Consider the following 27,092-nt stretch of genomic DNA (forward strand, 5'->3'; position numbering starts at 1 on the left):
ACACGCGGTATACACAGTATAACACACACACACTAGCACAGCACAGCTATATACAATCCACGGCAGTGCGCACACCGGAGTATCAATCGTCTGTCTCTTTCTGACGGTGTATATTATCTGCGCCGCTGCGGCGTGGCTCCGCCGATCGACTATTCGGCGACTGACGGCGCTGTAGTATAAGTGTATATAACATAACAGCAGCAAGTGAGAAACACCGCGCGATGCGCAAGTTCGACGCTGCGCGGCTATCTCACGGCTCGTATAAATGAAACGCGACCCGCAGAGGATAAAGACCCGTCTCGATGGAGCTTTACTCGTAATTTGGTTCTTTTTTATAGTCCCAGCGGCAAATGATTTTTACGAATTTTGTATTTTTGGGGTTTTGAGGATAGATTTTAAATCATATATTATGAACTGTCGGTGATCGAATTGTTGCGCGGCGAACGCGATCCTGATTCTTACTTGAATCTCTCATAATCTTTTCAGTCGCTAACCAAGTTGACTGTCGTTTGTTTTTTTTTTGTCATATTACTTAGAATAATATGTCCAGGGAATCGAATTGTCCGCTCGATCGCAAAATTTTTCTGTTGATTCGAGCCAAGCATTATGTCATCGGCCTCGTGAATCAATGTGGCAAGTTTCTGCTATATACTATATCGAGAAATGTTCAACACGACACCAACAAACAATTGATTGATTTGAAAAAGGGAAGCAAATTCGCAACTTGGCGTTGAAGGCACCAATGAAATATTATCAAAGGAATCATCCTCAAGTTAGAATTTTAAAGATTTCAAATGTTGTAAGAACAATCACAAATGAATAAATCAGTAAATTACTTGTAAACAATATGATCATAAACAATTTTGGCACGGTTCCTCGACACACTAATCATGTTTATCGTGAACATAAATTAGTTTGAATGTTGTCTTTCCCGATGAAACACGTCATAATAGTACCAGAAAATACATTTTACTAATTGAATTTCTTAAATAGAAGAATCCATCGTTTAATCCAAAATGAATAAAAGTGAGAAGAAATCCGATGAAGTTGCCTCGGAAAATAATTTAAGTGAACACGGCATTGTTGTTTCAGACGACAAAAAATACGTTCGTGATATTTGCCAAGAGGTATTTACACTTGAATCAAATATGATAACACACCAGGACACAATTCACGATGAACGACCAAATTTTTCATGTAACAAGTGCGAGAAGAAATTTGAGTTCCGAAGTCATTTGAGTAGACATCAAGTATCAGAACACATAGGGTGCAACGATTTTCCATGTGACAAGTGCGAGAAAAAATTTGTGAAAAAATCGAGTTTGCTTGCGCATCAAAAATTGGTACACAAAGATCGAGAAAAATTTAAGTGCAATAAGTGTGAGAAAAAATTTGAAAATAAATCAACTTTACTCAAGCACAAAAAAATATTCCACGAAGTTTTCAAAAATTACCTATGTGAAGTGTGCGCGAAGAGATTTGATACGAAAAATAGTTTACTCTTGCACATAAAGACAGTCCATGAGTGTTGCCAAAATTTCACATGTGACAAGTGCAAGGAGAAATTTAGGAATAAATCCGATCTTCTTTTTCACCTGAAGACTGTTCACGCAGGTCGAAAAGATTTTGCCTGCAAAGTAAACAAAGATTACTCATTTGACAATTGGGAGAGAAAATTTGAAAAAAAATCTCATTTGCTCATTCACCTGAAGACAGTCCACGGAGATCAAAAAGATTTCGCATGCGACAAGTGTGAAAAGAAATATACACAAAAAGTGAGTTTGCTCTCCCACCAAAGGACTGTCCATGAGGGTCAGAAAGATCATGCGTGCGACAAGTGCGAAAAAAAATTTGGACTAAAAAATAACTTGTTTATACACAAAATTACAGTACACGAAGGCCGCAAAGATCATGCATGCGACAAATGTCAGAAAAAATTTGGGGTTTTAAGCAATTTAATAAAACATCAAAAGACAGTCCACGAGGGTCGCAAAGATTACGCATGTAATAGGTGCGAGAAGAGATTTGGAAGTAAATCAAATTTAATCAAGCACCAAAAAAGAATACACAACGATCGCAAAGATTTTGCATGCAACAAATGCGAGAAGAAATTTGGTTTTAAATCAGATTGGTTTAACCACCAACAGTTAGTTCACGAGGGTCGTAAAGATTTCGCATGCGACAAATGTGAGACGAAATTTGGACAAAAATCACATTTGTTGAAGCACCAAAAAACAGTTCATGAGGGTCGCAAAGATTACTCGTGCGACAAGTGCGAGCAGAAATTTGGACTAAAATGGATTATGATTCAGCACCAAAAGACAGTTCACGAAGGTCGCAAAGATTTCGCATGTAATAAGTGCGAGAAGAAGTTTACTCAAAAACCTAGTTTGCTCACCCACTTAGAGACGGTACACAAAGGTCGGAAAGATTATGCTTGCGACAAGTGTGGGAAGAAATTTGGTACCAAACCGAATTTGCTTAGACACCAAAAAACAGTCCATGAAGATCATAAAGATTATGAATGCGATGAATGCGGAAAGCAATTTGGGATACAAAGCAATTTGCTAAGACACCAAAAGACAGTACACAAAGACCTCAAAGATTACTCATGCGACGAGAGTGAGAGGAAATTTGGAAGTAAATCAGATTTTTTGAAGCACCAAATGACAGTTCACAAAGATCATTAAGATTTTGTGTACCTACATCGAATTTGAGTTGACAGTGAAAAGCAGTCTATAAAATTCACAAAACTACCTTTTTTTCTCGCAATGGAAAATATGCGCAATTACATCCAATGTTACATCGGATGATAATCCAGTCTTAATACTCTTCATGAATAATTGCTCGGAATAGTTCCTTAAAAAATAGCGTATATCTCATCAGTGAACTAATGAAAACGATTTTTTTTTGACAATCATAAGGAGGTGTAAATACTTATGTAGATATTTTCCTAAAATTTCAATAAAAATTGTGCCAATATAATTATGATTTACTTGAGACTCGTGATATCCACCACCATCAGATCTTTATTCATTGTCGTGGTCAATCTTTATTCAATTCTGTTGAATACCTTAGGTCTATGGCCTCATCAGTGTCACAAGTTCCTACCATATGCTATGTCGAGAAATGTTCAACGCGACACCAACAAACAATTGATTGATTTGGAAAGGAGAAGCAAATTCGCAACTTAGCTCTGAAGGCACCAATAAAATATTGTGTAACTATACAATTTTCGCTTTTCGCAGGGATATCCATGGAGATAAGACTCCAGGGAGATACTGCCCTCACCAATCTAACATGGCGTAGGGACGGCAAATTTATTAATTAATTTAAATCCTTATACATCATGCCTAAAAGAATCTATTCACTCGACATTAAATTGTCTGTCAGAATTATTTTGAGAAGTACTTAGTTTTAGAAGGCCATGAAAATTCCTCAAAGGAATCATCGACAAATTAGTTCAACTCTTAAAAGAACAATATAATATATATTATATAAACAAATGAATCGGTAACTTAATTGTAAACAATACAGTCATAAACGATTTTTACATCGACCCTCGACACACTGATCATGTATACAGTAAAAATTAATTAGTTTGAATATTGTCATTCTCGACGAACCAAGCTATATTACCAAACGATAAATTTTACTCATTCAATTTCTTAACTAAAAAAAACCATCATTTAATTAAAGAACTGAAATGGATAAAAGTGAGAAGAAATCCGAGGAAGTAGTCTCAAAAGACAATTTGAGTGAGCCCGACATTGCTTTTTCAAACGATAAACAACATATTTGTGATATTGGTAAGGAGGCATTTACACAACTCAGAGGCATAACACACCGAGATACAATTCACAATGAGCGACAAAATTTTGCATGTAACCAGTGCCAGAAAAAATTTGAGTTCCGAAGTCATTTGAGTAGGCACCAAATATCAGAACACAAAGCCCGCAAAGATTTTGCATGTGACAAGTGTGAGAAAAAATTTGTGAAAAAATCGAGTTTGCTTACGCACCAAAAATTAGTTCATAAAGATTGTGAAAACTTTACGTGCAACAAGTGCGAGAAAAAATTTGAAAATAAATTAACTTTACTTAAGCATAACAAAATATTCCACGAAGTTTTCAAAAATTATTTATGTGAAGTGTGCGCGAAGAGATTTGATGCGAAAAATAGTTTACTTTTGCATATAAAGACAGTCCATGAGAGTTGCAAAAATTTCACATGTGACAAGTGCAAGGAGATATTTACAACAAAATCGCATTTTCTCTTCCACCAGAAGACAGTACACGAAGGTCAAAAAGATTATGCATGCAGCGAAAAAAAATTTGGACGAAAATTGGATTTGTTAAAGCACCATAAAACAGTCCACGAGGTTAGGAAAGATTTCGCTTGCGACAAGTGCCAAAAAAAATTTACAGAAAAAAAGAGTGTGTTCATACACATAAAGACAGTTCACGAAGGTCGCAAAGATTTCGCATGTGATAAGTGCGAGAAGAAGTTTACTCAAAAAACTAATTTGCTCATCCACTTAGAGACGGTACACAAAGGTCGGAAAGATTATGCATGTAACATGTGCGGGAAGAAATATGGACATAAAGCGAATTTGCTTGGACACCAAAAAACAGTACATGAAGGTCGCAAAGATTTCGTATGCGACAAATGCGAGCAGACATTTGCCAAAAAATTTAATTTATTCATGCATCAAAAAACAGTCCACGAAGGTCAAAAAGATTATGAATGCGACAAGTGCGATAAGAAATTTGGGCATTTAAGCAATTTAAAAAAACATCAAAAAATAGTTCACGAAAATCGCAAAGATTATGCATGCAACAAATGCGAGACGAAATTTGGACAAAAATCAGATTTGTTAAAGCACCAAAGAACAGTCCACGACGATCGCAAAGATTACGCATGCGATAACTGCGAGAAGAAATTTGGACTTAAACACCATTGGCTTGTCCACCAAAGGACAGTACATGATGGTCGCAAAGATTTTGCATGTGACAAGTGTGACAAGAAATTTGGACTTAAAACTTATTTGTTCTTGCACTTGAAGACAGTACACGAAGGTCGCAAAGATTTCGCATGTAATAAGTGCGAGAAGAAGTTTACTCAAAAACCTAGTTTGCTCACCCACTTAGAGACGGTACACAAAGATCGAAAAGATTATGCTTGCGACAAGTGCGGGAAGAAATTTGGTAAAAAACAGAACTTGCTTAGACACCAAAAAACAGTCCATGAAGGTTGCAAAGATTACGAATGCAATAAATGCGAAAAACAATTTGGGATACAAAGCAATTTGCTACGACACCAAAAGACAGTACACAAAGACCTCAAAGATTACTCATGCGACGAGAGTGAGAGGAAATTTGGAAGTAAATCAGATTTTTTGAAGCACCAAGCGACAGTTCCCAAAGACCATTAAGATTTTGTGTACATTCATCGAATTTGAGTTGACAGTGAAAAGCAGTTTATAAAATTCACAAAACCACCTTTTTTTCTCATAATGGAAAATATGCGCAATTACATCCAATTTTACACCGGATGATAATCCAGTCTTGATACCCTTCATGAATAATTGCTTGGCTTAGTTCCTCAAAAAATAGCGTATATCTCATCAGTGAACTAATGAAAAGCGATGATTTTTTTCTTGACTGTTGTAAGTAGGTGTAAATACTTATGTAGATGTTTTCCTAAAATTTCAATAAAAATTGTGCCAATAAAATTATGATTTACTTGAATCGTGTGATATTCACCATTATCAGATCTTTATTCATTGTCATGGTCAATCTTTATCCAATTCTGTTGATCCGAGTCGAGCTTATGTCATCGGCCTTATGAATCAGTGTCACAAGTTCCTACCATATGCTGTATCAAGACATGTTTAACGCGTCACGAACAAACAATTGCTTGATATGGAAAGGAGAAGCAGATTCGCAACTTGGGGTTGAAGGCACCAATAAAATATTATGTAACTATACAATTTTCGCTTTTCGCAGGGATACCCATAGAGATAAGACTCCTGGGAGACGCTGCCCTCGTGTCATGCCGTGGAGAAGGCCAATTTATTTACTTATTTTAATTCGTATACATGCCTAAAAAAATCGATTCACTCGACATTACATCGTTAAAAGTTTTTTTGATAAGTACTTAGTTTTAGAAGGACACGAAAATTATTCAAAAGAGTCAACGTTAAGCTAGAATTTTAAATATCCCAAAGTTTTTAAGAACAATATACTTCATCATATAAATTTATAAATCGTTACCTTAATTGTAAACAATATGATTATACACGATTTTGGAATAGGTTCCCTAACACTAATCATGTTCATAGTGAAAGTAAATTAGTTTGAATGTTGTCTTCCCCGTTGAAACAAGTCATAATACCAAAAGATAAATTTTACTTATTCAATTTCTTAACAAGAAGAATCCATCATTTAATTAAAGAACTGAAATGGATAAAAGTGAGAAGAAAACCGAGGAAGTAGTCTTGAAAGACAATTTACGTAAACATGACGTTGTTAATTCGGACAACAACAAAAAATACGTTCGTGATATTTGCCAGGAGGTATTTTCACTAGAATCAATTATGATAACGCACCGAGACACAATTCACAATGAACGACCAAATTTTTCATGTAACAAGTGCGAGAAGAAATTTGCATTCCGAAGTCATTTGAGTAGACATCAAGTATCAGAACATAAAGGGTGCAACGATTTTCCATGTGACAAATGCGAGAAAAAGTTTGTGAAAAAATCGAGTTTGCTTGCGCATCAAAAGTTAGTTCATAAAGATCGAGTAAAATTCACGTGCAAAAAGTGTGAGAAAGAATTTGAAAATAAATCAACTTTACTGAAGCACAACAAAATATTCCACGAAGTTTTCAAAAATTATTTATGTGAAGTGTGCGCGAAGAGATTTGATGCGAAAAATAGTTTACTCTTGCACATAAAGACAGTCCATGAGTGTTGCAATTATTTCACATGTGATAAGTGCGAAGGAAAATTTAGGAAAAAATCATATTTGCGCTTTCATTTGAAGACAGTTCACGAAGGTCAAAAAGATCACGCATGTTACAAATGCGAAAAAAAATTTGGGAAACAAAGCGAATTGATAAGACACCAAAATACAGTTCACGATGGTCGCAAGGATTTTACATGTGATAAGTGCGAAAAAAATTTTGGGAATCAAAGGAATTTAATAAGACACCAAAAGACAGTACACGAATGTAGCAAAGATTACGCTTGCGACCAATGTGAGAAGAAATTTGGACAAAAAGTGCATTTGTTCTTGCACCAAAGGACAGTCCATGAGGGTCGGAAAGATTTTGCATGCGACATGTGTAAAAAGAAATTTGGGCACAAGTCAACTCTGCTCGTTCACCAAAGGACTATACATGAAGGTTGCAAGGATTTTGCATGTGACAAGTGTGGAAAAAAATTTGGAGTAAAATGGTTTTTGATTCAGCACCAAAAAACGGTTCATGAAGGTTGCAAAGACTATACATGCGAAGTATGCGAGAGGAAATTTGGGGATTCAAGCAATTTGAGAAATCACCAAAGAGCAGTCCACGAGGGACGTAAAGATTTCGCATGTGACAGGTGCAAGAAGAAATTTGGACGTAAACATCATTTGATCGACCATCAGAGCACAGTACACGAGAGTCGCAAAGATTACGCATGCGACAAGTGCGAAAAGAAATTCGGACAAAAAGTAAATTTGCTTTTCCATCAAAAAACAGTCCATGAGGGTCGGAAAGATTTTGCATGCAAAAATTGCGAGAAAAAATTTGGACAAAAAAACGATTTGTTCCGGCACCAAAAAACAGTCCATGAAGGTCGGAAAGATTATGCATGCGAAGTATGCGAGAGGAAATTTGGGGATTCAAGTAATTTAAAAAAACACCAAAGTGCAGTCCACAAGGGCCGCAAAGATTTCTCATGCGACAAGTGTGAAATGAAATTTACACAAAAAGTACATTTGCTCAAACACCAAAGGGCAGTACATGAAGGTCGCAAAGATTACCCCTGTGACGAATGCGAGAAAAAATTTGGGCATCAGAGCAGTTTGATAAGACATCAAAAAATAGCACACAAAGGCAGCAGAGATTTGAGCAGTCCATGAAGGTTGCAAAGATTACAAATGTGACAAGTACGAGAAAAAATTTTGTGATAAAAGCAATATGATAAAACCCAAAAAAAATCAGGCACCAAGAGTTCATAAAAGTCGCAAAGGTTAGGTATGTGGCAAATGTTCGAATAAATGATAATTGACAATTGTAAATATGTATAGATATTTTTACATACAATATTTTTACATACAATAGATATGTTTCTTTACAATTTTAATAAAACTTTTGCCAAAATGATTAAGTCTTACCTGATATCAACTATCATCACACCTTTTTTCACTGTCTTTAAATTTCGCGTACTATTAATTACTTATATAATCTTCGCTCATGTTTTTACAAGGGACTTGGTTCCTGCAGCTATTTACGCAACGATTAGATCGTCCGACTGTTTTTTTCACATCTTATTTGGAGTCGCGAAAGGGTCAAACTCTTGGTTGGCTACTGAATTTTTGATAAACCTCATGCAGTGAAAGCTTTTGACGAATTACCTGACGAACCGATTATTTGTGCTAGGAGAGACGTGATTGGTAATAACAATAAGTTTTTACCGAAAAAAACAAACTCGGAATTAGTTTAATAATTTAATAATAACTAAAAGCATTTTTTACATTTTTTAAAAACTATAGTAAAAGGTTTCATAATTACTTTTATGATTTTCTCATTAATTACTTATATTCGAATTGCGCGAGGGCCAAATAAAAGTTTGCGAAAAGACTATAATCCGTCAATGGAAACAAAGATTTTATACAAATATTAGCAGACCTCTTATTACGGGATACCACCGCAGACATCTAATGGCGAATTCTTTTGAGCTATAGAGAAACTAAAAAACATATGTTGAAATTAATTGTAAAACACAAGTTGCATAGTCTATCAACGATTTTGTTTTATTCTGCCTTTATATTTCAGTTACACGTGTTGTAATTTCTAGCAAGAAATTCGCTGCTAAAGAGCAAAATTAAAGATAATGTCGTGGATTGCCAATGACTGATCATTTGCGATCAGAACGTAATTGATAAACGGAAATTCTCTGACTAGTTCTCACTCTGAGATAATAGCATATTATGCGTTTGCGTGACATATCGGACGACTGCGTAATGATAATGAACCTTGGACACAGTTGAACACATGTCGTTAGTAATTTTTCGACTGCCTAAAGAGATGCTTAGCGACGATCAACGTCGCTTTTTGAATTAAACCAACGGTGGCCTAAATATATACGTAAGCAAACTCATTTCTTTTTATTTAACGCTACATGTATGTCGTGTAAAAAGGATTACAGATGTTGGCGATTAAAAAAAGTACACACTGATCGGAGTATCGTGAATTTCTTTTTGACGAATTTTCACTGCTTACAGCAAAATTTATTTACCAGGACTAGCATGGCCTTTTTATAATTATGTATACTGCTATATCTATAAATATCAAAGTAATACTGCATCGTATCGTTGATGATCATTAATAAACATCACATTATTACAAGAATTAATTATACAATCATCTACGGTCTACATAGGATGTCTAACCCTAAGGTGGTTCGCACAGCGAAACTATTTTTTTTTTTCTTTGTTTTTTTTTTCTTCGTAATTATTAATAATTTTGCTATTATCTCTATACATTAACAAACTCTCTCGTTTCGTCACTGCCAACAGCTTCGCGAGCATAATTGCTGGACGCGAGTCTAAAAATCCATTCTAAACTCACGCTCTTTCCGCGCTTGCCATACGTATACGTACAAATCCAGATTAAGGCTACTTTTTTTCAGAATGCGTCTAAATAACTCGAGCGCTCGGCAACTTTTGTAAGATATCGCTCCCGTTGTTGCAAGCATTATACTTATAAATATCTCGTCGACAGAATTGCCGGTATACCGAACCGACGATCGTTACCCGCTTTCAGCTTGACTTACAAATTTTTTATGTAGCTGCCTCGTCCGGTATGTATTTTACAGGATTTTGTACAAGCGAACGCGCACAAATTTCCATACGTGTATGTGTGTAAATATAGCATTGTGAGTCCAGCGCTGCGCGTGGAAAGTATAGAACGCAGATCTCTCGCTGCTATTGTTTATGATTTCTTTTTTTCCGTTTTTTTTTTATCAAACAAATAACTTGCTCGACTATGTATTTTTCCTCCAATAATTCCAATAATTCCAATTGCAGCCAAACTGGTATATGTCTTAATAGCAATAGAAAATTCTTGTATACAAACAAATCATTGACATTTTTGATTGTTCTTCGGTTTAATCGACAGAAATATTACGCATTCGAAAATATTTGTCGCTTCAGAAAATGACGGCATGTATATAGAGTCGAGTCGAGTTGAAATCAATGCGCGCCCAGAAAAAAGTATATGTATAATACGCGTTATAAAAAGATCGCGGACCGCTGATATTAATTTTCGCATACGCGTGGTAAAAGTGTATAGACTGGCAAATTGTCTCCTTGAAACGAGCTCAAAGTTCGCGTAAAATTTGTAGAATTTCATGTTATCAAATGGCGCGTGTGTACTTGATTACATTGAAACGAAATCGTCTAATAAAATTTCTACGAATCAGACTTTTTAAAAGGACATTACCAAATAATGCAGTTTAAATGACTAAGCTATTTATGCCATATAAGTCTTGTCGAAGGGCCCGTTTGCTTAACTCACATAAATATATTTCTGAAGACTTCGCTAGGTTACTCCCGCCTTTGAGGTGCTCGTTCGAGATAAATATATATAGTTACTTATATTACAAGACATAGTTGTATGTATATTGTATAATGCAACAGCGTCTTAAAGTGTACTTATGAATATATTATGTATTAAAATCGTAATACTCTGTTAAATCTGTTGCGTACGTGTACAGTATATATTTTTTTGTTTCATTTTTTTCCCCATTTTTTTTTTGTAAAAGTGACTTTCTTTGGTATGATGCTTTGGAAGTTATTTCGCAGGAACGAATGAACGCGATTCGATTAACAAATTTTAAAATACGCTAAATTTTGTTTTCTCGTTGCATCATAATTGCAAGGCATTCCAGTTTTATAACTTATCGCACTAAGTTTATCGATATCTTTGATGCGCTCACGTAAATTATAAAAATGTACTTCTTTCGCATTAGTAATTGATAATTTTCAATCGAGGCTACTTTGAATATTCAAGCAGAAATTAAAAATGAATGCTAAATCATGCATAAATCTTAAAATCATGTTGATCGAAAGTTGACCGTGTGTATAGTTATAATTATGAATTTCTTTGATGAACATAATTTTTTCATCGATCATAAATGATTATCCACGAAAAGTAATAATTTTGTAATTGATCAGAAATTGGAAGACTCTATTATTTACCAATGTATTTTACAAATTGAAGTGTTGTCGTTATGTCGCCGAATGTAAAAAGTTTCTGAGATCGTTTGTCATTTAACAACAATGAAATTGAATTGAACTTCGAACTAATTTCTTATTAACATTCATTTTTATATCCTAGTATATACATAGTATATTCAATAGTCAAAATTATTTATACGATCGAGTAAAACTTTCATTCCTCGCATTTTCTATCAAGTTTTTTTTTCCTATTGAAATCATTAATCGCATAGACGAAAGAGACCTAGGCGCGGAAGAATTTCATTATTCTATGATTTTCCGATATCTTCAATGACGAGTAAACAATCAGTATTGACTTTCAACTGTACAATGCAAATGGCTGCAGTTGCAAAATTACAGTTAAACAAAAGAAAAATATTGTTCCAAAGACTTTTTCCGCTACACACACGATGTCTCTAAGAAATTTTTATATTTTCATACCCGAACAATTCAAGCATTGGAAAAGTATATTCATACAAACACAGGTTTGATTTCACTAAAGTATACTACCCGCGAGAACACTCTTGGTACGCACAATTTTCTACATTCACACGGTGAATCCTTACTTCACTATACGATATCACTCGATTTGTAAACTAATAATATTCGCATTCGAAACGAAAATAAACGCATCTATTTAGAGCCTCGGTACTTGACGAAGTATCAAAGGGACAGAGACAGCCTCGTCGCCGTACGATCGAGTCCATTGACTTGACTAACAGAGAAAAGAACCGATTCGCGGTATACTACAAGTACTCGCGAGACGAAAGTTTTAAAATAACTCCTCGATCTCGCTGTAGTTGCGATCCCAGTATCCGCCTTGATATGCCCAGTCCTCCAAGCCCGTGTGGGGGTGTATGCACCGTTGAAACCATCTGCGAGAAAGTATAACGATTTCGATTGAAGAAAAAAAACGTCGTAACGTTCGATACCGTTTTGTTTGAAATATACACTCACCTCGGGACGTACTCGGTGGAGTTTTTCTTGTGTTTTTTACTCTTGCGGCAATCGCGCTGCTTTTCCTCGAGTCTCGTTTTCTCGGCCGCGGCCCCGTCGTGATCTCCGTTTTCGAGCTTGCGCACGTCGGGCCTCAATCGGGAGTCCGTCGGGCACATGCTCTCTCGCATGTTCTGTTCCATCTCGTTCAGTGACATGGCGAACGTCGTAAATTGATAATACTAGAGAAGGGAAAAAATGTCACGATTACTTTTGTGCATTAAAAATTCGAAAAAAAAGTATGACGACGTACGTCCGAGCAATTGGAGGGCCGAGGAGTGACCTCCCACAAGAGGGTAGCACCGGGTATGTCGTCGATCGTGAGACCCTCCGCCTCGAGATCGTCTCTCGCCTCGTCGACCGAGTCCTGATGCGAGCCCTTGAACGCCCCGACCTTGAGACTGTGCAGCCTGGCCAGGACCTTCTTGTGGCCCGGACTGTTCTGTGGACTTTTGTTTTCCCTCTTTATCCTCTCAATCGTCTCCTCGTAAGCCGCCATTTCGCACGCCTTCAAGCGCTCGGTCCATTTGCCGTAGAGGTAGGCCAGTCGTTTGCGTCTGCGTGGGGCAATAAGGCGAACGAGATTATTTTCAAATCCACAATCGAATCCGTTACGAGATAAAATATCGGATAATTGTGAAAACGGATCGATGACTCACTCCTGATCGACAATGAAGCCTTCGACTCTGTGCAGATCTTTGTTGTTCCAGCCCGCGCTTTTGAAGGACAACTCCGCCTTGAGATTTGCGCCACCGTACTGACGGATTTCCAATACGCCTAATTGCTCCATCCAGATCTGGCCGACCAGCACGTTGTGTAAAATACAATTGACATTTTGCCAGACGTACGATTCCTTCCATCTGTGGAGAGAATTAACATTTTTGGATAATTTGTGCATTAAAATGAGCTACGTTGCGAATTAACGAGTCATTTTTTCGATGAACTACAAATATTGCGTGAAAAAAAAGAAACTTTTTTCTATCAAGACCACATTATCCAATTTTGCTTCTATATCACTTACACATTTTGTTTTCTTTGACTTATACAATCATTTCTACATTGTCACTTGCAGATTTTTTGATATATAGGCACTCGCCATCTAGCGGTGAAGGTTGGCTTTAGTTATAATTGAATTTTCGTTTTTTGTACAATCAACGCAAAAACTCAATCAGTATTAAAACATTCATTTCCAAATGAAATTTTTTTATTCGAGTATAGAATTAAATCCATATTGTTCATTTTTTTTTATTAAAAAATATTTTGACAACATTTTCATGCATTTTTGTGCAGTTTATATAAAAAATTAAACCAGTACCGTTGCATTAATCTTAAACGAGGATTTTGAGTAAAAGTACCGAAAGTAAAGTTCATTATGGGTAAATTTAATATTGATATCTGATTATGCGTTAAATCCGAATTAAACTTAAATCTTTTATTGTAAATAACTCGCTTGTTTTTTTCTACCCGAAAAATCCCGAAAACATGCTAGTATAATATGAAGTATAAACTGACTTTGGCAATTCAACCGTGACCATGCCTTTGGGATGTATTTCTATTGATTTTCCCCAGAACTTGAGCTTCGGGTGTATGCTGCCGTGAAAAATGAAATCCTCGCTGTCGGCGTGAAACGCCGATATCGGCGGGTGATGAGATACTTGCTCGCATATTATGCTGTAAAGTCAAGAGAGAAAGACATTACAACTTACATAATGGAAGTGCCATCAATTGAATTTCGTGAGCTTTTAAAAAATTCGAGTTTACTATCTATATAGTAGAGTGAAAAAGCTCGACGGCGCTTACCGAAAATCTTCCCGCTGGAGCTCGTACGTCTCGCCGAGCAGCGGATTGAAAGGCTTTCCCAGCCGCTCCCAATTAGACGCCAAGGCGCTCACGGCGAACGCTGACACGTACTGGAAAACACGCAGACACAGACACACGTATACACAATGGCGGACATGATGTTTTTCAAATAAAAGCGAGAGAGCCGTGTGTTCTTGCTGATTCGCACAGTAGACGCGCGTTCGAATGCGCCCGACCCGCGAATCTCGTAATCCGCTCTCGACTTCATTTCGCTCGAGCTTTTCGATCGGGCGACCGAAAAGTCATTTTACCCGCGATCGAAAATCTTTCGGTGAGCATTAAAAATGTGGCTTTATAAAATTAGTTTCACATACAAACAATTGCTAAAAACTTCAGAATACCTTTACGCATCGATATGCTTGACGAGCGTCAAGGTCGAATCTCTCGCATCATCGCAGACGCTGTAAATGCTCGATTTTCATCGCGGGATACTTTGCCCGCTGAATTTCGATCTTTGCGCGTAAATACGTGAAAGTCGACCGTCCGCGCGCGACACGATACGTTTCACCGCGGACGCGTATCAGTATTACCGCGCGTGTGTCAGCGCACAAAGCCGCGCCGTACATAGTACGTGGCATAAAAGCTCGACTCAAAGCCCGCGAGGCAACGCGACGGATGAAAAGAAGGGAGGGGGTGAGAGCTTGAGACAAAGAAATCGCTCTCAGCGATCTATATAATAATGGAAGCTACGCGCGTACACACGGCGTCGGTACTTTTATGAATAGAATTCACCCGCACTTTTCATGAACGTTGCTCTCTTTGCAGTCGGAGCTTTATATATACGTATCGTATATACACGAGCTGACGCGTGCTTTCAAAAACGCCCCCGCTTAAATGCAGCTTATCCCACGCCCACGCGTTCGTAGTATAAAACTAATTTTGTCGATACAACGTACTACTACAAAGGCAAAAAGCTCGTGCGAAGAACGTTTCGTTATTACATGTACCTGTAATCGTGCTACTGGACTTGTCTGCTCGGCCGCGAGCTTGAGCAGCTTGGCGTACTCCATGTACTCGGCGACTCGCTGAAGAAACGACAGCGGCTCGTTGAAGATCACCGGCATCGTGATTTTGCTGAGGTCCTTGCCCAGCGACAGGACCGAGCAGAGATTGACTTCCGAGTGGCCACGCACCGGCAGACTCGTTCTGCAAAGCACACAAATTACCACGTTATACTCCTTTCTTTTGTTACTTTACTTGTATGCGCGCGGTGATAGCTGCTTTGACTCGAGCGTGTCTGGGGATTCGAGTAATTGGAATAGTTTCCACATTTGTACTTGCGAGCGATTCCGCGCGTTAGAATAGACGTAATTACCCCATCGGCAAATTGCTCGGATAAGCGACTCCGCCGAGCTTTCGAGTATATTATTATAACGGAGCCGCACTCATCCGCAAGTATGCGGCGTAATTACAACATATGCCTTTGATAGGTACACACGCGAAGCAAGCATCTAATCATTAGCACGGAAAATGCAAGTAAACACTCCTCTTCCCTCTCTCTCTCTTTCTCTCTGCATCTCTAAGCTCGGCGAAGGATTTTGGAGTGTAGCAACGTTACTCTTGAACTTTGATGAGTTATTGATCTACGAATTAATCAAGCGATCGGCCTTTTTTGCCTCATTATATACCGAATATAAAAGTTGTTGCGAGTTCTTATTATCGGAAAAAATATTATAATTATTAATTCACGACAAAGTTTTATACATATAATTTTATACAACGTTTAATTAAAAAAATTCAATGTAACTCTTTGAATAAGTACGATCGAGTTTAATTACCTCATTAAAGCGAGTAATGTACCCTCTAAAGCTCAAATAATACACGCGAAACAAAAAGAAAAACTCGTTACGTTTTGCAACGATCAAAAGCTCTGCCATGCATTGTCGAGAAATCATATAAAAGCTCTGTGCGACAAGAATAAACCGAAAGGTTCCATTCGATATGCGTCGGGACACGTTGTTACACAAAACGTGAACATTAAATTGATTATTACAAAAAATGAGAATACAAACTGTGCGTGTGAGTGTGTGTCGTTCGAGGAACAAATTAATTCATAAAAATGTCGTGACAATTACAAATCAGTTGTTTGAACTTGGAATTGACTCGCTAACCCTTTTTCCGCGTACGGCTTCTCGTTCTACGCTTTAGAATATTCAGTCTAGTTCCCTCTTTTTTTTTTGTCGTTACACGTTGCACAAGGTTTTATTTTTATGAATCTATCAAGCTCTCCGCACCGATATATCGGAAAGTTTCCAACTTTTCCAATAAATTCAATTTTTTTTCTCTCGAATATACGTTTAGGCGCTCTTCCAGACGCGAGCGAGATTTACTCTCGACGACGATGGGAATTCGTTTATAACGTCGAGCAAAAAAAAAAGAGACGAAGCAGAAATTGTCAATCCAATGAAAGTAAACGAGGAATAAAATAAAAGTCGTCGAACGATGCGAGAAAAAGTTAATAAATAAGTTTTCATATTTACCCTCACATATCCGACGGTTGAAATTCGTCGTTACGCGATTGGATCGCGACAGCGTCGAGGAGGAAACATCGATACAAGCACTAAATGACGAGAGACGCACGTCGAATGCAAAAGAACGAGGAGCGAAAGCTCAACAGCTGTGACAGCTCGCACAACAACGCGCGGCACATAAGGCAGCAGCAGCACGCGTGTGTAGTACGACGCACGAATCGCGACCGATCGAACGTCCAATATATATAATGTATAAAATTGTTACACGAGTTGGAGCAAGAGACAGAGTGGAGATCACTGGACGACGAGACGGAAAGAAAAAAGGCACGACTCGATTATTATTTTACGATACGCGCACTGTTACACGGGCCGCAAGCTGCCAAGCAGAGCTTTGTCCGGATCGCGCTGGACGCGACGACTGCTGCAGCGCGAGCTTCACATCGCGGTGCCGTTGAATTATCATTCACAGAGACGTCGACGATGCTTGTGTACACAGAAGAGAGAGAGAGAAAGAGATTCGAGCTACGTATACGTAAGAGCGGTAGGTGGCTATAGCGACGTCCAATCGGCTGCTGAATGCACTATACGCGAAAGTGTTGTGCGAGAGAGCTTTATTCTGTCGCGATCCGAGAGAGAAAGAGAGGGAGACTGCCCTTGACTAGGCACGATCGCCCGCATATATCCTCCGGCTGCAGCAGCCAGCTGACGACGCCTACATGTGTGTATACACAGTGTGCAGTGCTATGGGCTATCGCAGCAGCAACTCTCTCTCTCTCGAGCATGCATGCATGTGTATGCGTATACGAAAGCAACACAAACACGAGGCGAGTAAAAGCTCGCTTCCCCCTTCGTATACGTGCCATCGATATATACCCCCGAGAGCTTTTCTCTCCCTCTACGTATACTATAAATATATATCGTTATACTATATATTATATACTATATAGTGAGTTTGCGTTGCCCACCTCGTGCAATGTACTCGTGCGAGCTTGCAGCGGGCTGCATCGTCAGCTGCACGCCTCGAGCTGAGCGTAGGACGAACAGTCTATTTACGAGCGAGTGAGTCTATATTGTAACGCGTCTCTCTCTCTTCTCTCTGTACGAATCTGCGTTACAACAACACGTGCGGGTGTCTGTGCGAGTGTGTCTACGTGCATTCGTGCATAATAAACAAACCTGTGACGAGTTTCACTGGTCATATCAGTGCTGGCCATCGTTGTTCGAAACCACTACTGTTGTTGTTGATGCTGCTGCTGCTGCTGCTACTGAGGACGATGATGTTTTTCTGTTGACTCTCGTGGCCCTTCTCGGGTACTATCGGAGGTACGCGACAACGACGACGACGACGACGACGACTGCGATGCAACGAGCTGTGTGTGCGTTGTGTCGAGCGGCCGCAGCCAGTCAGCCGAGACTCGAGATACACGAGTGCCGAGCTACCCCCGACGCGAACACGAGCTATCTATTATACTACCCGACGCTACTATCGCTCACTGGCGCTGCTGCTGCTGCTGCTTCTGCTACTACTATTACTGCTGTTGCTGCTGTGCTTTGGCACCCCCCGCTGCCGTGCGTCGTGCTGCTGCTGCTGCTGCTGCTGCACCCCTAAACTCGTGCGCCGCCGAGCTCGCTTCTTCTGCTCATGCTCGCGTGTGTGCTTATCTGCGCTCCATTTTTCCACTCTCTATTTGACTTCTTCGCAGGCCGAGCGCCTAAAACAGCGACGATTTTCTTAAGACTGTCCAAATAATGTGCCCGCATCGTCTGTATATTACGAGTGATATTGAATTTTATCCGTATGTAATCGAGTCGAGCTTTTACGTTCGCAGCTATCTTAGCTTTAACTTTCAAATCGACGTTCTTTCAAATTTCATTGAAGCTCGTTGCTGACCTTACTCGCGGACCCTACGCAAAATATTTGCCATTTATAACGGGGGGAGAAGAGAAAAAAAAGGAAACGCCAAACAGCTGACTCGGGTCGATAGTGGCGAGGAAAATTTGCACCGCGAGCGAGCCCACGAGGAGTTGGTTGCTGTCGGGCAACTTTTGCTCTATACGTATATACAAAGCTCGGCCGCGTTCGAGTGCTATTTAATGCGAGCTATCTCTCGGCGATCAACTGGCTCATTGGCACGATACGAGGCCTGCTGCTGTTGTTCGCGGCAGCGCCCCCGAATCGAGCCCACTTCGAGTCTTACCGTTAGTTATTAACTTTCTTAATAATAGCTCGGGCTTGAACTACGCTTTACAAAAGGTAAATAGTACAGTTAATTTGAAGAAAAAATGAACTTACTCGATCGCAAAGTCGAGACGTCTGAAAATATTATAAATAGAAGAAAAAAACAATTCACCACTCGAGTGAGAAAGAGAGAGAGAGAGAGAGAGAGAGAGAGCTCATTAATTTTGCGAAAAAAAATTTAGGTCGCTCATATTTGCTGGATGAATTCAATTATATGCCACGTAAACAGAGCTTTGTTTACGTGTCATCAAGCTCGAGTCCCCACAAAGAATTTGAAAAAAATCGAAATTTTTCTCTCGCTTGGAGAGAGCGAGATATACACAGCAACAGGGATGAAACCAGCCAACATTCGTTCGTGAAATGTTGTCTTTTGTTTTCGATGACAGCGGCATTTGTCGTCAAGTAAATTAAAAAAAAAAAGTAAAACTGCAAGTGGATAGCGGAGTTCGCAGCGAAACGCGACGATCGACTTTCTGACTGACTTCTATTTCGATTAATTTTTCCTAACTCGAGCGATAGAGCGTCAATTCTAGCTTTTTTTTTGTAATGAAAACGGCGATGACTGACACTTGCCTATTTACTTTTTTTAAATTCGAAGATAAAAATTTTATAAAGAAATACATTACGTAACGTGAAAAAATATTGCTTACACCAGTTGATCCAAAGTTCATTTTTCTCTAGCGCTAAAAAATGTTATCGCGGCCATAAATCTCAATAAAGAAAAGATCGTTGCAGCATTTTCGTTCCGCTGGATAATGAAAGTGCAGAACTGCGTAATATTTTATTTACTCCGTAAAAGTATTTTTCATTACAAATATGCTAAGTGGAATCGAATCGTCGGAAAGATGTTATGCGCGTGATTTGAATTCACGCGCTCGCGTTTTCGTATAGACTTTTTCCAACCGCGAGAGACACATGGCAACGAAAACTCGATACTTTCAACCTTGACGGATTCCCTAGGAAAATTAAAAGAATCGCCGCGAAAAAAGCAAAACAATGAAATAGCACATGAGAGAGAGAGTGAGAGCCGAAGAATGTTTATGCGGAATGTCGATTGACATGATGTGTGTGTGCTATGTAATTCCAAGTGAGCTCATATTATACGACAAAAAAGTGATACGAGTCAGCTGCAGTTCAGCCTGTGGTGTGTGTGTTATATATGCGATGACGACGACGGCGACGGCGACGGTGCGCTAGGCTCGCGAGCTATAACGACCTTGACATCAGCCTTCGACAAGGCCAGGCGGAGGATAGCCTTGCTTGGATTTCCTCTCGCCCTCCTCTCTCTGCTCTCCCTCCTCGTTTTCGCTCACCCATATAACCGAGAGAGATATGCGTGTGCTTGTATATATGATATCCTTTTTCCAGGCAAAATGATGAAACGATCGCCTCGCTCGCGCCAAGCTCCGATTAATGCATTCGCTCTTTAATTACGCCGACGATTATTCGAGCAGAAGTTAAAAGAGAGACTCTGATTCGTATCGATTTTACACTTTGGATTGCCATTTATCGCTTTTCAAATATTTTGCTTTGATTCTCGAACGAGCTCGCGATAAACAAATTACGCGCGTACGACTCGTGTGTCATTTAAGACGATAGAGCCGCCGTTAATGCCCATCGATTCGCGTGCTCGAGGCGATTGCTCGCGTCTTCGGATTTATTGCCGCGATTCCGATCGACGCGCGAGTGGTGACCCGTGAAGGCATCGTTGTAGAGTAAAGTTCGGTACCTTTCCGACATTCGAAACTCGTGGCTCGTGCTCGTACGCTCGTTAGTATGTATGAAGCGCGTTCATTAACGCTATTAGATTTGTTTATGCCACTGTTTCGAACGACGGAACGTGGGTGGCGTATTAAAATTCACGCGAGGCAGTACGAGCCGTATACCAACCGGCTAAAGTTCGTATGTAAATTTTCACGCGTAGTACGAGAAATATTTTAACGTTCGCCGTTTTATATGGCTCAATAAAGGGAATGCTATACAAACGTTTCTGGTAGAGGATTCCTTGATTTCGAGATTTTTGCTCGCATTGTAGTTATTTTAATGATTTTCTGTTAACGATTGATGAACGCGAACGAAAATTTAGACATTTTTTCGAAATTGTATGCGCTATAAGTACTAAATTTTCAAAGCAAAAACCGACAAAATAATGAATTGATTTTTTAATTTAAAAATTAGTTCGGTTGATGTGCGTTTAATTATTTCGATTTACTTACAATGAAAATTTTCATCAACGCAAAAACAATTTAATTAAAAAAAAAAAGATTATTTTTCATTTATTTGACAGTCGAAAGTAAAAAGTATGAGGAGCTTAAAAAATGCATGCACTCAACCATGACCTCGCTGTGGAAAAAAAGTGTTGATTAAATTTAGTAGTTTAATTTAATACATTTCTGTACAGCTATCAAGTAATGGAGATGATGTATTTATTACTTCAAACGATAAGAGAAAACCAAATGAAAAATGTAAAAGCGTCGACTCGAAAATCTCCATCACAAAAGTGTACGATATTTTACATCCTTATAAAAAAAAAGTATTGTATAAAAGAATAAAGTTATATTTACCCCGAGTGCATTAGGTTGAGTAATTGTTCGACGAGGATATATTTATGAAATATTTCTCAAAATAGCATCAGTTACTAATAACGTCGAATTTCATTATTTTAAAAGGCAGTTGAAAACAAAAATAACTATATATAAGACTATTTAATAAACGTAATCGTAACTCGGACTCGGAGATATGTGCAGCTCGGCTCGATCAGCTGAGCGGCGCACGACTGACTTTTATATGTATTATAATGCGGCACACGCCCCCGCCCGCACACGATTCTTAGACAAACGTATACATATCCACACACACACACACATACTCTCGGTAAGCTTCTCTCGTGGCGCGATCCGAGCCAAAAATCTATGTAGCGTACATAAGCGTATTTGGACTATCGATGTATACGTCGAAAAAGGAGCGATGATGTGTATTATATATTACGCGCGAGTCACGGCGTCTGTGTAGGTGTATGTATCGCTCGCAGTAGACTAGAATCTATATACATGTATTGCAGCCGCGCAAATATACAACTCCAGACCTGTCGGCTGTCAATAAATTCAAGCATGTGCTCGTCTTCGATTATTCACTCGCATCAATTGTTTATCCTATATCGACGCGCTGATTTTCTATCGAATCTTTTTTTTTGGCTCTCGCGCCGCAATGAGATACTTTCTCATGGCGCAAATGGCTCGAAATGATTAGGAAAGCCCCGGTTTTCATTGTCGGTTCAATTTGGCATTGCAGGTCCGTAACAAAGTTTGAACAGACTTGACCGGTGCGTGCAAAAGCAGAAATGCCTATGATTTTAGGACTCATCCGCAATCTCTGCAAAAGTTTAGGAACTTCATAACCTCTTAAGGTGGTATTTAATACAACATTGTTTGTCACAGAAATATATTATATACACTTGTTTTGCCTTTGCCACTTGCAGATTCTTAGATAAAGGTGCTCGCCATCTAGCGGTGGGGCTTAAAGTCATATTATCGTATTCGAGGCAGTTGAAAATTGGTCTAAATTTGTTGAAACGATTACATTGTCATTTTACAAATCATTTCAATTGGCACGTTTATAATTTTTAAATAAATCGTTACAGAAACAATCCAATTAACACGAACTTATTTTGAAAAAATAATTAATGGTTATTTTTTGGTTACTATAGGCTATTATTGACGTTGAACATTTCTACCATAAAAAATCGACTCTCGCGGCTCTGCAAAACCGCGTTGAGAGGGCAAGACGACAGGACGGGGCGAACGTGTCAACGCATCGAGGTTTGCGATACGCGTCGATGCATGTATAAGTTTTCGCATCATCGCATACGGGCTGGCGCGCGCGCGACAACGAAGGTAAACGAGCACATCGATGTTGCAGCCGCGACGCGTTGTATGTATGTATGTACCTATACGTGTACGTACGATAGGAATCATTTATTTAGCTGCCTCGCGCTGCGGCCGTTATCGACGAGTGCGTGGGCGGCACCGACTGCACATCGCCCGTTACGTCTGGCTGCAACGTTATTTCAATAATACTGCACACACACACACGGACAGACATTGTCCGTGGATACGTCGAGCTCATTCACGCAGCCTTCGACTCTCATCTCTCTCTCTCTCTCTCTCTCTCTCTCTCTCTCTCTCTCTCCCTTATCGATTAACATCAACGCCAACTTTGATTTGGCATTATGCAATTTATGAGGTACGCGCGTATCTGTATTATACCTTTGGAAACGAGCGTGCCTGGCATTTCCCCCATTTTCCGTTATTAAACTGCGAGATGGACGCGTCTGTGTGCATCAGTGATTATTACAACAGTGATATCAAATATTATTGTCCTGCGTCGTGAACTTTAGTAATGCCGGTATCAATTCGCGTTGCCTTTATTTGTGCGTATATTTGACTGTGAGCGACGAGTCAGCATTGGATTATACACATTGGCGTCGAGAAATCGAAACGTATTAACAAGAGCTTTGCATAGCGGCCAAAAAACTTGTTTGTTTTTCGTGCCAAATGATATGGATGATATGGATATATTTAGATTGTAAGGTACTTATACAATTTTACGCACTTTGCCACTTGCAGATTGAAGAAAATTTGGCACTCGCCATCTAGTGGTGGAGATTGAATGTGGTATTAGCGAATTTAAAGTGGAAAGTGATTTAAATTTTATGAAACAATCAAATGGTTATTTTAAAGTCAATTAAAATGCTCCTCAAGATTTATAACATAATTGGGACAGAAAAATCATCTGAAATAAGTCAATTAATGATTATGTACTTTAAAAAATTTTAAATGGTTATCTTTTGGTCACTAGGCCATAATTGATGTTGAGAATTTCATGCATCGTTTTTCTACTATTAAATTCAATCGTCTGAAAAGTATTAAATCGATGAATTTTATTTTAATTGTCGTACTTCTTATAGACTCAAAATCATCGTTATTTGCACAATCATCGATGAGCGTACTCGTGCATAATCGCACGATTCTAATATTCGAACACTTACATCTGATTGAACTGTCGGCATACTCCAAAGATCGAGTGAAATTTTCAAGCGCTCGCTCGTGTCAGATTTGCGTCGCTTTTCCCAGACGACGCCAAGAAAATGGGGAGGAAGAAAAGCGACTCGTTTATCTGAATTGCTTCAATTTACAAATATTCACTCGCAGCGCGCGCTATACTATATACCATATAAAAGCTGACCTTATTTCAAATAATTCCGTGCGTGACGAAGCGAGCCGAGCTTGCGCCCCTATTTCGTACAAACTTCAGTCCTTGGATAAGTCAGAAGTTTTCTCCGCGCGGGAGCCATCTATCCAGGCGGATGTATAGAGCCGAAGCTGTTTGGCTCCTAAAACTTATGTGTATTATATTCTAAATCAAGTCGCCCGATTTAATTTTCAGCAAACTTGCAAGCATTAATGAACCAGTCCAAGAAAAAGTTTATCGAGGGGGGCCGATCATTGGTCGATTCGAGAGCGGATTTCGAAAATTTTCCCTCTACAGCAATTTATCACGCGTTAACCCGGCCTGGACGAAGCGCAATCATATATACTTACCCTCGTATCGCAGCAAAAAAAAAATCGTTTAGTCCTCGCAGCTAAATCGATAAAAAAAAAAGTATTATATATATACTCGCAGTCACGCGCGCGCCAGTGGTGCAGCTGCATTTTTCTCACTTATACGTACACACTATATAACTAACAGGATAAGCTCTAAATGATTCCTTTCCGCTGCACGCGACGAGCTTCTTTTTTTCTTTTCTTTTCTCGTAGTTTCTGTGCTATAGCGTCGACTGCGAGCTCATTCGAGAACGAAAATCTGCCGAGTGAACTACGTCGAAGCTCCGCGTATAAGCTCGAGATACTTTCGACTTTTTTATTTTTGACTTTATCAAAATCATGAGCGAGGTAGTGAGCAAGAAGAAGATTCGCCCGAAAAATGAACTGTCCGCCACGTCGTTGAATCCGAGCTACAGTGGACTCCGCAGCTTACTGTAGTAAGTATTGACTATGAAAAGTCATTCGAAATTTATGACAATTAATGGTTGACTGCTTTCCAACAGCGACAACGTGTGTCGACGACGTCTGCGTGCCAAAAAAAAGATGTACGCGGCTCAATTCACCCACGAGCTCAATCACATGGTAGCCATGAAAAAACAAGCGTTCGAGGGCATTAGGTTGGAATTGTTGTTTATAATCAACGATAATCAGTAAAATTATTTACATAGGACAAATTTTTTCATTTATTAAAAAATGTTAATTTTTGTAAAATACTTTCTCAATTCATTAAAGACACATTTGCATTATAATAAGTAACAGATTATACACCATACTTTTATTTCTATAAATCCATATCAAATTCTTACATCACAGCTTTTATAATTAGTGCTACTCTCTTCCAGCGATATACTTATTTTTCCAGATGGCATTAAAAAGTATATTAAGTAACATATCTTAGTATATGTTATGAAACAAAATAACTATCAACCATTGAACCATTGATAAGTTTTGTTCTAAAATCTCAAGCCTAATTTCTCATTATGTATATTTTACAAGTAAAACTCATGAATTAAAATATCAAGACATATCATAATTTCCATCAGAATCATCTTCCCGCTTTCTTTTCAATGATGATTCCACATCGGCACCTACTGATAAAGAACCTTGACCGAGATCAGGTGACAGTATATCCATTTCCATGGGTTTCACTTTTGTCGGTTTCTGCGTTTTTACACTGCTTGCTGGTTGCACTTTAGGTGTGGGTTTAGCCATTGATATGGTCTGGGTTTTAGGAAGATTGGCAGTAGAACCAGGTCGTTTGACTACTTTGTATCCAGCTGAATTTAATTTTCCACCTTTTGCACCTTTTTTAGAAGGAGCTGAGTGGAGTTTGTAGTTTGTGCCATTGAGACAGTATCTGTCAGGCGGTAATCTCAAGCCATAACTTGGTTTGACAGGTGGTAATGGTTCTACATTTTTCACTTTGGCTACATCCATTAAAACTTCTCTAGGAGGAGGATTGGTGAATGATTTTTCCATTTGCATTTTGGCAGCAAGTTGTACATCTTCCACATCTATAGTTTTCTTTTTAGCGTGATTGGCATATACTTTACTGTCTTCCAAAATAGTGTGAACATAACCTTCATAAAAAGATATTGAAATAATTTATTAAATAAATTTATTGAATAAATACAACTAAAAATTTTTAAGAAAATTTACTTACGATACGTGAACTCTAATAATTGATTAATTACTTTTGGTTCATATTCTGAAATGCCCATATCTTTCATAATAGATAGTATAACTTGAGCATCTTTTGGAGCACTTTTACTCTGCCCAGTTTTGACCTTTTCAGCCATGATGAAATATAGTCTGTGAATCCTTTTATGTAGAAAGTACAGAAGTACTATTTATAACGCACAAATAATTAAAAAATACACAGCAGTCAACACTAATCCATCATTCACGTTTAACCGAAAGAATTCGCTCAACACTTTGCAGCGAGCATAGTAGGCCGCGAACGTGTGTATACTGTTATTTTACAGCAGACAACTCATGTAACATAGACGCTTGAATACCTCAGCGCCCTCTATGCTATTGATATTTTTTCCCATTAGGCTGGGCATCGATAGATTCTCTCACTAGATCTAGTTCTTTCTCGGTTCGATTTCCCACGTTCCGCTAGTGATTTCTCAGTCCGGCGTCTCATTCGCTAGTTCTTTTATAGAACTACAGAAACTGTTGTGACTTATAATAATGTCAAAATGTTTTCATAATAGGATATATGCATTTTGGAGTGGTTGATATTTATCGCGTTCAGATTATAAAATTACTATTATTAAAAATAAAAATTATTTTCTTAATCACCCAGAAGAAATTCTATATAATTCAACCATCTTATAATGTAGTTGACATAAAAAGATTTATAAGTATGAATACTGAGTTTGTTCAAAGAAAACGTAAATTTTAGATTTTTAAAATTATTTGAA

The 27,092-nt window shown here is 38.6% G+C and overlaps 4 protein-coding genes across 5 annotated transcripts; 2 read left to right on the top strand and 2 right to left on the bottom strand.

The window, feature by feature from the left end:
• Nucleotides 1–2,297: 2,297 nt before the first annotated feature.
• LOC106659104 (zinc finger protein 260-like) lies at nt 2,298–5,722 on the top strand. Its single transcript, XM_014381438.2, has 2 exons — nt 2,298–2,334; nt 5,079–5,722. The coding sequence occupies exons 1-2, from the start codon at nt 2,304–2,306 to the stop codon at nt 5,432–5,434; spliced, it is 387 nt and encodes a 128-aa protein (XP_014236924.1). The 5' UTR covers nt 2,298–2,303; the 3' UTR covers nt 5,435–5,722.
• Nucleotides 5,723–9,002: 3,280 nt separating this feature from the next.
• Nucleotides 9,003–21,906, bottom strand: LOC106659157 (oxysterol-binding protein-related protein 2). Of its 2 annotated transcripts, XM_014381546.2 has the most exons (9): nt 21,625–21,906; nt 17,998–18,533; nt 15,298–15,496; nt 14,291–14,400; nt 14,003–14,161; nt 13,150–13,350; nt 12,744–13,047; nt 12,452–12,672; nt 9,003–12,369 (listed from the first exon to the last, which is right to left on the bottom strand). In XM_014381546.2, the coding sequence occupies exons 2-9, from the start codon at nt 18,033–18,035 to the stop codon at nt 12,267–12,269; spliced, it is 1,335 nt and encodes a 444-aa protein (XP_014237032.1). In that variant the 5' UTR covers nt 18,036–18,533; nt 21,625–21,906; the 3' UTR covers nt 9,003–12,266. The 2 variants fall into 2 exon arrangements, with proteins under 2 accessions (XP_014237032.1, XP_014237033.1); XM_014381547.2 differs by lacking the exons at nt 17,998–18,533; nt 21,625–21,906 and adding an exon at nt 16,831–17,474.
• Nucleotides 21,907–23,924: 2,018 nt separating this feature from the next.
• On the top strand, nt 23,925–25,333 carry LOC106658527. Its single transcript, XM_014380529.2, has 2 exons — nt 23,925–25,100; nt 25,167–25,333. The coding sequence occupies exons 1-2, from the start codon at nt 25,003–25,005 to the stop codon at nt 25,315–25,317; spliced, it is 249 nt and encodes an 82-aa protein (XP_014236015.1). The 5' UTR covers nt 23,925–25,002; the 3' UTR covers nt 25,318–25,333.
• A 130-nt stretch (nt 25,334–25,463) lies between these two features.
• On the bottom strand, nt 25,464–26,643 carry LOC106658846 (transcription initiation factor TFIID subunit 9-like). The gene is made up of 2 exons (XM_014380981.2): nt 26,327–26,643; nt 25,464–26,243 (listed from the first exon to the last, which is right to left on the bottom strand). Exons 1-2 carry the CDS (start codon nt 26,460–26,462, stop codon nt 25,681–25,683), a joined length of 699 nt encoding a protein of 232 aa, XP_014236467.1. The 5' UTR covers nt 26,463–26,643; the 3' UTR covers nt 25,464–25,680.
• Nucleotides 26,644–27,092: the final 449 nt, after the last annotated feature.

The sequence above is a fragment of the Trichogramma pretiosum genome, unplaced genomic scaffold (assembly GCF_000599845.2).
Source record: "Trichogramma pretiosum strain Unisexual culture from Peru unplaced genomic scaffold, Tpre_2.0 scaffold2, whole genome shotgun sequence".
NCBI classification, from domain to species: domain Eukaryota; kingdom Metazoa; phylum Arthropoda; class Insecta; order Hymenoptera; family Trichogrammatidae; genus Trichogramma; species Trichogramma pretiosum.

What these genes read in the sequence shown, in the direction of transcription:
- LOC106659104 (XM_014381438.2), top strand. Translation starts at nt 2,304, where the DNA reads ATGATTCAGCACCAAAAGACAGTTCACGAAG. An exon ending in CCAAAAGACAGTTCACGAAG is followed by an intron (nt 2,335 to 5,078) that starts GTCGCAAAGATT and finishes CAGTACACGAAG; the next exon opens with GTCGCAAAGATTTCGCATGT.
- LOC106659157 (XM_014381546.2), bottom strand. Translation starts at nt 18,035, where the DNA reads ATGGCCAGCACTGATATGACCAGTGAAACTCGTCACAG. An exon ending in ACCAGTGAAACTCGTCACAG is followed by an intron (nt 15,497 to 17,997) that starts GTTTGTTTATTA and finishes TGTGCTTTGCAG; the next exon opens with AACGAGTCTGCCGGTGCGTG. An exon ending in GTCCAGTAGCACGATTACAG is followed by an intron (nt 14,401 to 15,297) that starts GTACATGTAATA and finishes CGTGTTTTCCAG; the next exon opens with TACGTGTCAGCGTTCGCCGT.
- LOC106658527 (XM_014380529.2), top strand. Translation starts at nt 25,003, where the DNA reads ATGAGCGAGGTAGTGAGCAAGAAGAAGATTCGCCCGAAAAATGAACTG. An exon ending in GGACTCCGCAGCTTACTGTA is followed by an intron (nt 25,101 to 25,166) that starts GTAAGTATTGAC and finishes GCTTTCCAACAG; the next exon opens with CGACAACGTGTGTCGACGAC.
- LOC106658846 (XM_014380981.2), bottom strand. Translation starts at nt 26,462, where the DNA reads ATGGCTGAAAAGGTCAAAACTGGGCAGAGTAAAAGTGCTCCAAAAGAT. An exon ending in ATTATTAGAGTTCACGTATC is followed by an intron (nt 26,244 to 26,326) that starts GTAAGTAAATTT and finishes CTTTTTATGAAG; the next exon opens with GTTATGTTCACACTATTTTG.